This window comes from Arabidopsis lyrata (genome assembly GCF_000004255.2).
Source record: "Arabidopsis lyrata subsp. lyrata unplaced genomic scaffold ARALYscaffold_3, whole genome shotgun sequence".
NCBI classification, from domain to species: Eukaryota; Viridiplantae; Streptophyta; class Magnoliopsida; order Brassicales; family Brassicaceae; genus Arabidopsis; species Arabidopsis lyrata.
The window spans coordinates 4447898-4462451 of NW_003302553.1; the positions used below are offsets into that span (position 1 = coordinate 4447898).

General features: G+C 38.1%; 5 protein-coding genes and 1 long non-coding RNA gene across 8 annotated transcripts; 5 read left to right on the forward strand and 1 right to left on the reverse strand.

Moving 5' to 3' along the window:
• Positions 1-239: 239 nt before the first annotated feature.
• Positions 240-2780, forward strand: LOC9318779 (sorting and assembly machinery component 50 homolog B). Of its 3 annotated transcripts, none has more exons than XM_021032592.1 (5): positions 265-826; positions 968-1453; positions 1664-2146; positions 2247-2349; positions 2541-2780. In XM_021032592.1, exons 1-4 carry the CDS (start codon positions 332-334, stop codon positions 2328-2330), a joined length of 1548 nt encoding a protein of 515 aa, XP_020888251.1. In that variant the 5' UTR covers positions 265-331; the 3' UTR covers positions 2331-2349; positions 2541-2780. The 3 variants fall into 3 exon arrangements, with proteins under 3 accessions (XP_002882713.1, XP_020888251.1, XP_020888250.1); XM_021032591.1 differs by having other exon boundaries at positions 2418-2706; XM_002882667.2 differs by having other exon boundaries at positions 240-826; positions 2247-2696.
• A 613-nt stretch (positions 2781-3393) lies between these two features.
• LOC9318780 (receptor-like protein 12) lies at positions 3394-6584 on the forward strand. Its single transcript, XM_021032553.1, is given in 4 exon segments — positions 3394-3786; positions 3789-5456; positions 5458-6229; positions 6314-6584. Coding segments are annotated over 3 exon segments (2733 nt in total). The 5' UTR covers positions 3394-3489; the 3' UTR covers positions 6226-6229; positions 6314-6584.
• Positions 6585-7748: 1164 nt separating this feature from the next.
• On the forward strand, positions 7749-8561 carry LOC9318781 (LOB domain-containing protein 21). The gene has a single exon (XM_002882669.2). It carries the CDS (start codon positions 7937-7939, stop codon positions 8426-8428), a length of 492 nt encoding a protein of 163 aa, XP_002882715.1. The 5' UTR covers positions 7749-7936; the 3' UTR covers positions 8429-8561.
• A 548-nt stretch (positions 8562-9109) lies between these two features.
• LOC9318782 (trihelix transcription factor ASIL2) lies at positions 9110-10795 on the reverse strand. Its single transcript, XM_002884784.2, has 2 exons — positions 9505-10795; positions 9110-9393 (listed from the first exon to the last, which is right to left on the reverse strand). Exons 1-2 carry the CDS (start codon positions 10253-10255, stop codon positions 9380-9382), a joined length of 765 nt encoding a protein of 254 aa, XP_002884830.1. The 5' UTR covers positions 10256-10795; the 3' UTR covers positions 9110-9379.
• A 1272-nt stretch (positions 10796-12067) lies between these two features.
• Positions 12068-12929, forward strand: LOC9320897 (RING-H2 finger protein ATL66). The gene has a single exon (XM_002882670.2). It carries the CDS (start codon positions 12299-12301, stop codon positions 12776-12778), a length of 480 nt encoding a protein of 159 aa, XP_002882716.1. The 5' UTR covers positions 12068-12298; the 3' UTR covers positions 12779-12929.
• A 643-nt stretch (positions 12930-13572) lies between these two features.
• Positions 13573-13992, forward strand: LOC110230269. Its single transcript, XR_002333380.1, has 2 exons — positions 13573-13691; positions 13787-13992. It is a non-coding gene; the product is annotated as an uncharacterized LOC110230269 (long non-coding RNA).
• The last annotated feature ends 562 nt before the right edge of the window (positions 13993-14554 follow it).

The window sequence follows — 14554 nt, forward strand, 5'->3', positions numbered from 1 at the left end:
TCCAGTGTCAAATAACAAAACCACTTAAATCCAAAATATATCTCGTTTGATTACGTCCCTAATAAATATATGTGATTAGCTCTAATGTTTTGCTATTCTTTTGTATGTTGTCCCCTATTAGTCAATGACTCAATTGGAGCCTGCAAAGTTCATTTTCACTGATTATTTGCTACACGACAACGTTTTAAGAAGCAAGAGACCTCACTAAAACCCTCTACACGATCTAGAAGGTTACAGAGACGGCTGTGGACTTTTTATAGTCGTCAAATTGCTTCCTCGATTTGCCGAAAGCTCGAAATCGTACTCTCAGTCGCTGCTATCTCTCTGTCTCATGGCGAATCCGACGGAGAATCTCGACGCGAATCTACCAATCCGAGAACCAGAAACTGAAGAAGAAGTTGAAGAACTTAACGGAGGCGAAGAAGAGGAGGATTACGAAGGAGAAGACGATGACACCGAGTCGAAATCTCAAACGCGCGAAGGCGGATCCGACAGAATCAAGGCGGAATCGCTATTCCGTCGGATGCGAGCTGCTCCTGTGCCGGTTCGTGTTCACGACGTGATTGTCAGTGGAAACGAGAAGACTAAGGACCATATCATTGAGGCGGAAGTGGATGCTGTGAGAGAGGCGACCACGTTGCAGGAGCTTCTCGAAGCTTCTAGGGTTGCCAATTCGAATCTCCGAGCGTTAGAAATTTTTGATTCCGTCAACATTACACTCGATTCTGGTCCTCCTGAGCTTCCTGGTACTACCAATGTGGTAATCGAAGTTGTCGAGAGCAAAAGCCCTCTCACTGGCCAAATCGGCGCCTACACTAGAGCAGAGGTATTGCTTTATAGTAACAATTCACTGCTATGTTTCATTTGAGTTGGTTTATTGGGTATTGGTTTCTATAGAGTTGAATTTGTTATCTTCATGTAGCTGTTTTTTGCATCTCCATCAACATATACTATGATTCTCTTGTAGGCTAGATCATCGAGCGTTGAAGCATCTTTGAAGTATAAGAACATTTTTGGTTATGGTGATATATGGGACGGGTCTGTAGTTTATGGATGTGACAACTCTGCTGAGGTTGGCTTGGGGATGTATTTACCAAGGTTTAGAGGACTTTCTACTCCTTTTACTTCCCGTCTTTTCCTTTCGACTCAAGACTGGCTTAAGTTTTCATCGTATAAAGAACGATCCCTAGGTCTTTCTCTCGGTCTTCTCTCAAGCAAGTATCACGAGCTGGTCTACACGATTGCTTGGCGTAATCTGATAGATCCATCACAAGCCGCTTCAAAATCAATAAGGAGGCAACTGGGACACAGTCTGCTTTCTGCATTGAAGTATACTTTTAAATTTGATCAGAGAAACTCAAACTTGAGGCCAACTAATGGATATGCTTTCATCTCTACTTCTCAAATTGGTGGTCTTGCTCCTGATAGCCGAAGCCTACGCTTCTTGAAGCAGGTTGGTCTTCTCTTCTTTCTTGTTGCCAACATTTACATGAACTTTATTTAAGTTTGGAAAGTTCTAATTTCTTACACAGCAAATTCTATGGTACCAATCCCTTGTTTTCATACATACCTTATGTCTGAAATTTATTCTCACTGTGAGAGGAAATAACAAGAATCTTAGACCTCTGATACTTTTAGCACCCATTGTCATTTGTTTTCTCAGGAAATTGATCTTCGATATGCTGTTCCGTTCGGGTTTTACAATGCTGCTCTAAACTTTGGCGTGTCTGGGGGTGTCACCTTTCCGTGGGGAAGCGGATACCAGAACCGCCCTTCCTCTGTACCAGAGAGATTCTTCTTGGGTGGCAATTCATCGCCTGTATGCTCTTTGGGTGGACCATCCGCACTATGGGGATTCAAGACCAGAGGACTTGGTCCCAACGAGCCAAAGAGGAAAGGTGATAGTGAACGGGATTTTGTTGGAGGAGATGCTGCGGTGACTGCATTTGCGGATCTCTCATTTGATTTGCCAGTGAGATGGTTAAGAGAGAGAGGAATCCACGGGCATGTGTTTGCTTGTGCGGGGAATATGGCAAAGTTATCAGAGAATGAGTTTAGAAACTTCACTGCTCCAAAGTTCTTGGAGACATTCAGAACTTCAGTTGGTGCTGGAATCGTCTTACCAACTAGTCTATTCCGTATGGAGGTTTGGTTCTCATCACTACTCTCCCTTATGCATTTTTATCGAATGAAAGTGCAGTGATTAACACCAAAATTATCCATCGTTTTGTTTTGTTTTGAGACAGCTTAACTACTGCCACATATTGAAGAAACAAGAACACGATCAAGCGAGATCAGGGGTTTTCGTGACATTCTCTGCCTCGTCCTGAGAAACTTTAGCTGAAGAAGGTACTCAATATGATATGGCCTTTCATTTTGTTTTTTTTTTCTTAAAGCCGTGTCCCAATGTGTGGCAGAATCTTTGGCTGAATCGAGAAAACTTTACAAAGAGAGTTGATTCTTTTTGTCGTGTTTGCATGGATTTCTCATTTCTGGATTCACGAGGAATAAAAATTACATTAAGGCTCTTAACTTTTTAGGAAAAATTGATGCTGATGAACTCATGACGCTGTCTATCATTACGAGGACTAGTGTTCTAGTAACAAGTCATCTCTACTTGAATTCTTTTTCTTGGTTATCTGTTACTGTCTATTTATTGAGACTTGTTTTCTTTTGTAATATCTATATCCTCACCAGATTTTTGTCTTCGCTAAGACGTTCGTAATAGTAATTATTTATTGGGTATACCATTTAATTTGGTTGGCCAAACAAGACCAAAATGTGTGAAAATTTATTATTCAACACAGACTTTTACTCTCGCGTAGAAAGACTTGTTATATTTGTTGATTTATCTTTCTGGAGTAGAGTCTATTATTATGTATGTATACAAAGAGATGATCATGAAATGTTTACCTACCATCACCATCACATGTCTAGAGAAATTGCAGCGAGACACAACCGATCTTCCTGTGTGAGTTATCTGTGCCAATCTCAGATTCGCTGGCATGATCGGAAATTAGGGCTCTTGCACTTCTTTGTCAGTGATATGTGATTCTTTTCAAAAAGGGGAATATTTATACTCTTCTGCGGCATGTGGTCAAATGGGCCTGCGTTTTATTTATATCCTCCTATATTGTTGGGCCTTAGCCCGAGTTTTTTCCGGATTTTCGGGCAATGAATTCTTGACGCTGTCGATCATTTATGAAAATAACACAACAGCTAACATCTTTGTCTAGCTAATCTTAGGGACTGTAAAAGTCATCTAATTTGGTTGGAAAAAACAAAAATTTGACGTTTCCCGTACGTAACTAAAGTAAAGACAAAATGTGTGGAAATTGACTATTCAACGCAAAGACTTACGTGAAGAACACTTGGTAGAAAGACTCGTTATATAGTGCGACTGGGCATGAAACCATGTTATTTACTACCAAAATTTCCACTTTCTTTTCATTATCAATATTCAAGAGAATTGGACTAGCGTAAAGAAAGATGAAAGGCTTCTGTAACTCAACGAGTATCACTCCTATTACTCTTTCTTTTCTTTTCTTACTCATTTGTATTTTTCGAGATGTGTTTGCGGTTCCTACTAGACACTTGTGTCGTCCCGAACAAAGGGATGCACTTCTCGAGTTCAAGAACGAGTTTAAGATTGGGAAGCCTATTCTTCAATGTACTGGCGTACATCCAAAGACGGAGTCATGGACCAATACCAGCGATTGTTGTAATTGGGAGGGTATCACGTGCAATGCCATCTCTGGGGTAGTGATTGAGCTAGACCTTAGTTGCAGTTGCTTCCATGGCAAGTTAGTTGCTTCCATGGCAAGTTACATACCAATAGTAGTCTTCAAAACCTTCATTCTCTAACCACTCTAGACCTTTCATTTAATGATCTGAATGGTCAAATCCCGTCTTCGATTGGAAACCTTTCTCATCTAACCTCTCTCCATCTTTCTAGTAACAGTTTGGTAGGTGAAATCCCATCTTCTTTTAGCAAACTAAACCATTTGGCCAGCTTAGATATTTCTTCCAACAAGCTCAGTGGAAACTTCCCCATTGCCCTACTGAATTTGATAGGGTTGTCAGATTTATCACTCTCCAACAATCAGTTCACAGGCACGCTTCCTCCTAACATCACTTCACTATCTAACTTAAAATTCTTTCACGCCAGTGGAAACTCTTTCGTTGGAACTATCCCTTCTTCTCTCTTCACTATTCCTTCTTTAGCTTATGTTGACGTAAAAGATAACCAACTTAACGGCACTCTTGAGTTTGGGTATATATCTTCACCATCTAACCTACAATGGTTATACATTGGCAACAACAACTTCGAAGGCATGGTTCCTCCTAACATCACTTCACTCTCCAAGTTGGCGGTTTTTGATGCAAGTGACAACAATTTTACTGGAAGCCTTCCTTCTTCTCTGTTCACAATTCCTTCTTTGACTTATATTGATTTGAGAGATAACCAACTCAAAGGAACTTGAGAGTTTGGGAATCTATCTTCACCTTCTAACCTAGAAGTGTTAGCCATTGGGAACAACGTATTCAAAGGTCCAATTCCGAGATCCATTTCCAAACTAGTCAACCTTAGGCTACTTGACCTTTCTCATTTCAACACCCAAGGCCCAGTTGATTTTAATATCTTCTCGCATCTCAAGTCGCTCCAAGATCTTGACATATCCCATTTGAACACTACAACTACAATGGACTTGGAAGATATCTTATCATATTCCAAGAGACTTTGTTCATTGAATCTCTCAGGCAACCATGTTTCAGCCACAAACATAAGTTCTGTTCCACAATTGATATATTCTTTGCACTTGTCAGGCTGCGGTATCACTGAGCTTCCAGAGCTCCTAAGAACCCAAAACGGAATGGTGATTATAGACATTTCCAACAACAAAATCAAAGGTCAAGTGCCTGGCTGGTTATGGACGCAACCATTTTTGGAATATGTGAATCTGTCCAACAACACTTTCGTCAGCTTCGAAAGACCAGCAAAATATGGGCTATCCCCATTTATGCAGCATATTTTTGGCTCCAACAACAATTTCAGTGGAAAGATTCCTTCTTTCATATGCTCGTTACATTCTCTAAGCATTCTCGATTTATCTGACAACGACTTTAGTGGTTCAATACCTCGTTGTTTGGTAAATCTCAAGATCAGTACTCTTTCAGTTCTAAACCTTCGCCAGAATCGTCTTAGTGGAGGTCTTCCAAAGAATATATTTGAAAGCCTAAGGTCGCTTGACGTCGGCCATAACCAACTTGTGGGAGACCTTCCAAGATCTTTGAGATTTTTCTCTACTCTTGAAGTTTTGAACGTGGAAAGCAACAGAATCAATGACACATTTCCGTTCTGGTTGAGTTCTCTGCCGGAGCTACAAGTTATTGTCTTGCGCTCTAATGCATTCCATGGACCTATACATGAAGCCTCGTTCCCTAAGTTGCGAATCCATCGACATATCGCATAATCACTTCAATGGCACTTTGGCAACAGAGTACTTTGTAAGATGGATGGCTATGTCATCACTTGGGACAAACAAAGATCGGTCTGACCAAAAGTACATGGGAGATGAATCTGGCTATTACCATGATTCAATGGTTTTGATGAATAAAGGTATAGAGTTGGAGATGGTACGTATCCTTCAAATCTACACAGCAGTCGACTTTTCGGGAAACAAATTTGAAGGAGAGATTCCAAGGTCTATCGGTCTATTGAAAGAGCTTCATGTGCTCAACTTGTCAAACAATGCTTTCACTGGCCACATCCCTTCATCTATGGGAAACCTGACAGCTCTCGAGTCGTTGGACGTTTCCCAAAACAAGCTTTCAGAAGAAATCCCACAAGAGCTAGGGAACCTCTCGTTCCTTGCGTACATGAACTTCTCTCATAACCAGCTTGCAGGTCTAGTTCCAGGAGGCAATCAGTTTCAAACGCAGCCGTGCTCTTCCTTTGAAGATAACCTGGGACTTTTCGGCTCTTCTCTTGAAGAAGTTTGCAGAGATATTCAGACGCCAGCATCGCATCAACAGAATGAAACGCCGGAAGCAGAGGAAGAAGAAGAAGAGGTGATTAGTTGGATAGCAGCTGCAATAGGATTCATACCTGGTATTGCCTTGGGTTTAACGATTAGATACATATTGCTTTCCTACAAACCAAAGTGGTTCATGAACCCTTTTGGCCGAAACATTCGTAGAAGCAGAAATACCACAACTCACTAGAGAGGTAATGTTCTGACTTCTAAACGGATTTGTTAGCAAACATTAGAATCTTGTTACTAAAGCGTTTCATTATTTTTATTTTGAATAGGCTTTTAGAACCTATCTGGGAGAACTCCAGGACGTCGACCAACCACTCTTTTAGTAACTAATACTATGTCCAAATCCAGATTGGTTTAGCTTTGTGTTTTTTTTGTTTCAAACCTAAAGTTACTCTCCCTTCAGACGGACATGTATATTTGTTCGTTTCAATTAAGACACAGAAAAACAGAGCAATTATAGAATTTTGGAATATTTTGATCAAAAATCCATTTACTATATTTTGATAAATTAAACCTTATACATGGATATATTCGAAGTCAGTTGTGTGTTGTTCCTTATTTTACACCAACCTCTTTTATTCTCCAAATTTTCAAGGAATTTACAACAAGAATGGACAAGTGTGTTTTGATGATGAGTTTTTAGGGTTTTGTTTTGGCTTAAGGAGAGGAAGCTCTGTGAACTACTAGAAAAGATTAGGCAAGCCTCTGATATTATTATAATCTATAGTGGGAAAGGAATGGAAAGCATTACATTTTAGTGTTAATTTACGAAATGACAAGATAAGAAGATTTGTTAAGTTGCTATTAGCAATTTCTTAAAATTGTTACTAGTTTTGTACATGTGTACTAAGGTTAAGAGATTACAAGATTCTTTGGATTTGTAGTTAAGTTGTTATTATCATTTTGTGTACTCATTCACAAAGGTTAAAAGATTACAAAATTCTTTGGATTTGTAGTTAAGTTTTAATTGTCATTTTGTGTACTCATCATTATAAGGATGAAAAGATTTTAAGATCCTTAACATTTTTGAATGTTTGATTTAAGAAAAGAACTTTAAGTTTTGCGTTGATTTTTTCTTGTTTATTGGTATATTCGCAACCATAATGAATGATGAGTAGAAGAGGAAGCCAAAGAAAGAAGAGAAAAATGGATAGTGAAGGGGACGGTGGCGGTGGTGGTGGGCTTCTCATTCTCTCACTTTTCTTGTCAAATGTCTTGTCTTCTCCATTTCCACACTCCAATTTTATATGCTACCTGTGATTTTATTTATTTATTTATTATTCGACTTCTTTTACTTCCCTCAAAAGTATGCATTATCTACAATAAGAACCAAAGATGCTATAAGCTCAAAATTCTATTTTGTTTTAAGCATCATCACCCACTTTGTAAGAAAATTCCACTTGGATTTGGAGCAATGTGAAACCTATTTTGTATTTTCCTTGATTGACTTGTTTCATCTAATCCAAAGTCTTGCTTCTCCTTTTTTTTTTTTTTTTTTATAATGTCCACAATCTCAAAAGAGAAAATTAGCTTATTAGTTACTTTTACTCTCTCTATCTCTATAGTACGTTATCCTTTGGTTTTTTCAACATTATACTCAAAGCTCATTACCAAAATCTCAAAGATAAACCAGTATATGATTATGATTTATGGCCTCGAACTCACGACCAATCATGTAATTAGCAAGAAAAAGCTCAAGCCAACACAAATGATGAATAGGCCCATGCCTTGTCCCATTTGTTCCCTTCTCTCTATTACTTTCAAAAACACTCTTCTTCACAAAAAGTTAAAAGAGTCTTATTAATATATAAAGGAAGCACGAGATAAAACTTAGAAAAACGAGAGCCTAACATTTACCACCAAAAAATCAAAACAATCAAAAAAAGTTTGAGATGAGAGGGCATGAGCCACGATCAAGCTCATCTTGTGCAGCCTGCAAGCTCTTGAAGAGACGATGCACACCCACTTGCATTTTCGCTCCTTATTTCCGCTCAAGTGACTTGATAACTTTCGCCAAAGTCCATAAAGTCTTTGGAGCCAGCAACGTCAGTAAGCTTCTCGGTGAGGTCCCTGAAGAACAGAGACAAGAAACCGTTAACTCCTTGGCTTATGAAGCTGAGGTTCGTCTCAAGGATCCTGTTTACGGTTGCATTGGAGCCATAGCGTCTCTGCAGAAGAAGATGCTCGAGCTTCAACATGATCTAGCCGTTGCTCGCACTCGACTACTTGCCCATTCTGGGGTCACCAACCAAGTGTCCCCTTTGGATGATTCTCCTGAGCTTGCTGCTTTTCTTGATCTTGTACCTTACAGTGACTTGATGTTGCTTGATGGGTCTAGTCTTGATGCTTACTTGTATGATCTTGGACAGCCTCCTTTTGTATAGGCCTTATCTCTCTATCATATATCTGTTTATCAGCTGTATTTGCAATTTGCTTTACAAGTTATCTTCGACAATCTAAAGTCTGTCCCTAATGTATGAATTCCACAATATGCAAAATCAGAGGCTTACTTCATCATTTGTACGAAAAAGGGTTTAACTTCAAAAGTAACCATCACATGCGATAAGATAACTCAGGTACATGTATGAGCCTTGGAAGGTCAGAGTCCTTACCAATATTGTACCAAGTGGTAGGCCAAGGCAAGCAAAGTGAGGTTTTTTAGATGAAGAGCTTCTTTGTGAGTCAGGTCTGAATAGGAGAGCACATGCTTATGTCAGCCCCAAATTCTACCAAACATGAAACATTGATAGATATGCTTCTGTGATGTTCTTTTTTGAGGCTCCAATAATACAGCCTCATGTGTCAACTCGTCTCCCTCAGGCCACAAGAGTCTTGTCCTGGAGATTCCAGAGTGCTGCAAAGTCACATAAGCAAACATCCAAATCAATAGCTTGGCGGGTTTGATCAAACTCCAAACTGAATTATGAATGACTGTGATAAGAGTTCTCCACAGATGGGCTCTACGCATCTTGTTAAGTCTGTAGGCATTCCTGAAACCTGATTAAGCAAAAGACTAATTGCATATCACAAAATGAGATATGAGCGCTCTTTGGAACTGCAGGCAGTGATACACAAACCATCATACATTGATACTTCACAAAAGTACATCTTGATATGTCAGATACTATGAGAGTTCTTTCGGTAATCCGTATTGCTACTACCAATGTACTCTACAATGCTAAAGAAGAAAAATGAAAAAGAAGAAGAAAAAGCATCGCTATAACTTAAGAAAACCTAAAGATTAATAATAATAACATCTTCTCCAATTCGTATGAGCTTTAAATCCAACCATTGCTCCTTGCTTTATCACAGTAACTCCTCCACAATCTATAATCCTACAACTTCTTACCTGTACAACAACAAAGCACAACTGAAGTTTCAGTAAACTCATCAATCACACAATGAATAAAGAGTATAATGCCCCCAAAGTTTCATCTCAAGATAAAAATGAAAACTTGACCTGAAGCAGCTCTTCGTTTCCCAAGTTTAGATTTCTCAAGCTCCAATTGCATCTCCATCAACATATTCATTCGTTGTAACTCAAGCTCCTTTGCAACTTCCATTCTCTGCTTCTCCAATTCAATCATCATCTGTTGCTTCTTACCCTCGATTCTTTCAAACGCTTCCCCTAACTTCAGAATCGACCTCGCTAATTCCCTAAAGGCTGATCCTTCACTCGGATCTACATCTTCAACTTTACGATGCTTCCTCACCACAAATCCCCAATCACCCGCATCATCATCATCTTCTTCGTCATCATCATCATCATCATCATCGTCGTCAAGAGAGCTTCCAGTTGATTTAGATCCAGTAGGATTCAAATTAGGGTTCATAAAAGCCGATTTAACAACGCCACCGGACGATTTCTTCATAACCGGACCGATTAAGAAATCGAGTCTATCAAAGAAGCACCAATTCGATAAAGGTTTCGCCTTTTCAGTTTTGTACTTCTTCTTCAACGTATCGATCCGGTTTTTGCACTGCACGTCGGTCTTTGGCCGGCCATTCCCGTGGCTAGAATTAACGGCGTCGGCGACTTCTTTCCAATCGTTTTGCCGGAGATTCCCACGGTTGAGATTGACGTAACGATCTCCCCAAGCTTCGATCAATGTCGCCGTCGCGTCTTCGCTCCACCAATCCTCTCTTCCCGCCGGTAGACGGTTAGACCCGCTCTGGTGAGTCTTGGACTGAGTCTCCGGCGTCGTCTCCATCTCGGAGGGGGGAGGAGAGGAGGCTAACGTGCGCGGTGGAGAATGAGGCTTAGGATAAGAATTTCTGTTGGATCGGATTTTTGGTAAAGTTAAAGAGAAATTACGGTTAAAGGAGAGATTTTGATTACCGGCGGTGACGTCAGCAACGGCGATTATCTTCTTTCTCCTACCTCTGCTAACCGATTCAATCACTCATACCTGAAACCGGTTTTCAATAACCGGTTTAGTCATAAATTTGAGTCCTACTTACTAGTATGGTCGATGTCAAGCTTCTTTTAATGCGTTTCTATGGGTAATGATGATAGATTACATTATTAAACTTATAGTGATTGATAATAACGTTTAAGCGATTTGGATTAATGATTAGGGCTAGAATCTCATCAGCTCATGTCATTATAGGAAATCTTAAACGTATATTTTGTGTATTCTAGGAAAGAATACAAAAGATGAGGTCGTATTAGTTTTGGTATAGTAGTTTTTAATGTCATAATTGGAAAGAAATGTTATAGAATAATAAGAAAATTTATGTTTTTTTTAACGTATTCATCATTCATGTAACGCTGTGAGTAAGTGGAGTTTGGAAGTGAAAAATGGTGGTATGTAATTAAGGAAATAGGCGAGTAGGCAAATTGTTAGGTGAGAGAGAACATCCCAAACGTGTTAGGTCGTAGACTATAATATTGTATGTTTCGTGCCTTGTCTAATTGTCCTTTTGCTGTCTCACCAATTGATGATATCTGTTAAGTCCATGCCTAACTACTAATGTTTTTGTAACTACGAAAATCTCGCTGAAATGTTTGGAAAAAATCTGAGGTTTTTTTTTTGTCAATCAAAGTGTACGATGGTCTCGAATCTCGATGAAGTGCTAATAGAAGAAAACCATTGTATATTTCATTTCAAAATTTCTTATGATAACGCAAAATGTGAAAGATAAATCATGATTTACAGGTTATCAAAGTGATGTGAGTTGAAACGTTTAAAACACTATCTAGTTTAACAATGGCTGCAATGTAATATGGTTTTTACGATAAATGCATGCAACCATCCGTAATATACATATATATATATATATATATATATATATGTATGAGTCGTGGAAGAACCAAATCATATTCACCACTACAGCACGTCGTAGCTAGTATAGAATAAAGAGCTCAAAGAAAAAGGAACGTTATATATATGATCAGATTTCATGCTTATGTTCTACATATTATGGTTTTTCTATCGACTGGCTTCCATGTTTTTTTGCTAAGAGGGCTTCCATGTTAATGCTTTTGTATGCATTATATTCGATCTATTTTTACTCTTAGATCACGTTACATTTATATCATATATATCACATCCTGCTGCCAAGTAATCGAGTTAATTGTGGTCGAGTATATACGTCGTGAAGCAATTTACAAATAACAAAACGTAGCCAATTTTGTTTTTAAGCATAATTTAGTACTCCCTCTGTTCCTGAAAATTTGATGTTTTGGTTTTTCTCCTTGTTCATGAAAGTTTGATTTTGTACAATTTATTTAATGTATTTATTTTATTTAAATTAATTAATGATAAAAAGTGGAGTTGAGTGTGTTTTTGGATGTGTACGTAACTCCTACTTTGCATGTGTTAGTAACACAACACACGTTATCTGACATTTCAATAATGAGATGTTTTAATTAAATAATACAGAATTTTTTTTTTTAATTTATGTGCAAATCTTAAAACATCAAATTTTCAGGAACAGAGGGAGTAGTTAACAATGCTATTTTTAATATCTTTTGTTATGTTGCTACCATATCTGGATATTGAGAAACATACAAACGTGCATGTTGCCTAATATAGTCTTTAATATTGTTCCGAAATTAATTAAGAAAAATACAAACAATCTTACTTGTGGAAGCTGTTTAACTCAAATAAATATTCTCTTTCTGTTATTTTTATTAAAATTATCAACACATACAATCACGTGACTGACATTAACTGTATTATACTATATATATTACACCGTGTTCACAATCAACGGCCAGAATTAAGAAACAACCGATCGCAAACCGGAACATGACGTCATCTTCACCGTCTCCACAAGCCTCGATGATTTTGTACTGGCATGAGAACCAATACGACGACCGCAACTTCCAGATTCATGGCCGGACACTCTTCTTCGCCATGGCTCTATTTTCCGTTGTCATCTTCTTCGCACTACTCACTCTCTACATCCACCGGAACTGCCTCTCCCGGAATTCTCTTAATCTCCACGCACCCTCTTCTGATCAACACACACGTTGTGCTGGCGGAGGGCTTGATCCGGCGACGATTCGGAGCTTGCCGGTGGTGCTTTGCAGGAGAGAAGCGGCGGAGGAGGAGGAGGAGGAGAAGGAGTGTTGTATATGTCTAGGTGGTTTTGAAGAAGGAGAGAAGATGAAAGTGCTTCCTCCGTGTAGCCATTGTTACCACTACGAATGTGTGGATAGGTGGCTTAACACCGAGTCGAGTTGTCCGCTCTGCCGAGTCAACATCCGAGTCGACTCGTCAAGCTAATGAGACAGCTAGAGTGATAGTGATTAAGATATTAATTTGTTTGTTTTGTAATTGGGTGGGTAAAGATTTATACATACTTGTCTTGCATGGACATGGATCGAGGATAATATTTTATACACACACGAATGGTCATGGTTTTTTCTTAAAATTATTTTAATCTTCATATTCTGTCTTTATCATTGATTGTGAAGTTTTTTATCACTTCATCTATATTTTAAACATACGATAATAGACATTTTTGTGTAGATGTTTATAAGGCAAATGGACTTATTAATTCAGGTAAATAACTAAATGATAAAACAATGATATGTTATATAGCATATGTGAATATTGTGATACAGTTACATGGTAAAATTCTGTAGTATTTCTGTATAAATAACATGCTATTTTTTCTAAATCCATAATTTCAAATAAAATAACATGCTGTTTAAGTTAATAACATTTTATTTTATCAAACTCGCATGTACCAAACAAATGGAATGTATTTGGCAAATAATTTGTTATCTATAGTTACTAACCTAATACTGTAATTTTTTAAAAATTATGGTTATTTACTCTCTTTAAAAATGTAAAAATGAATTATACTATACTCTTCTACTGATCCAAAAGTTAATTACCACAAAGCTTGGCCAATAGGCAATAAAGAGAGGGAAAAGAACAAAAAATATACAGGTATTGGTTACAATTTAGAAGGCATCAGTATGGGCTTTAATGGGCATAAAATTAGAATCGACCGGCCCAATATTTGCAAAAGTGAAAACGAGTGTCTAGGGTTTTGCTGTCGTATAAAGAAGCAATATGAGTGAATCTAACAAAATCTTTCTGAATTCGCGGCCGCTCATTTTCCTGAAATTTGCATTAGAATCCGAGGAGTGAAGGGTTAATCTTCTGTGAATTCACCATGAGGGCTAAGGTGAGAAATGGGTTTATATACATTTGTGGATTATCTCTAATTCCGAATAATTGTGGGTAAGAGATCTTAATGGTGGTGTTTTGGTGTTGTATCAGTGGAAGAAGAAGCGTATGAGGAGATTAAAGAGGAAGAGACGAAAGATGAGACAGCGATCTAAGTAGAGTTTCGAACAAACCTGGTTTTGTGTTTTCTTTTGTTTTTAAATCAACTCTGTTCTGAGTTTCAGTTTGAATGTATCGTTGGACCAAATTTTATGGAATTTATGTTTTATTACATTGAAAAAAATCAATTTTCTCATAAATGTTGATGTTCTACAATCTGCTTTATTATAATTTTGAGATGCTCTTAAGTTAGATCCTGGTGATTGTTTGGGGTGTTGATGATTGGGAATACAAAGGGAAGCAGTAGATTACTTAGTGGTCACACTTAGTTATGGATGCTAGTAGTTGGCTCATTTGTTTCCCGGAATGGAGTCTAGTTGGTCCCGTTCGGCACTAATCCAGTCAGTAGTTGGCTTTGGTTTGCGTCCGATTGTGGATTGGTATGATGCTGTTTGGATATCTGATTCATTCCCCCAAAAAGACTGGCTAATCAACTTACGAATTATTGGTTTACACCAACTAGGATTCCAATGTATTGTCATAATTTGAGAAGTCATCATATGAAAGAGGGGAGACTTGTTGGCTAATCATATGATCAAAAAATTGGATTGAATGTCCCAATGTAAAATTATGTTGTGCAAAAATATTTTCTCTGTTAATGGGGAAACTAGAATATAAATTTTGATGATTGAATTGTGTTTTGAAATTTTAGTTTTACCGAAGTGATTGTGATTCATCTTACAAGATATTTCATACTCATTT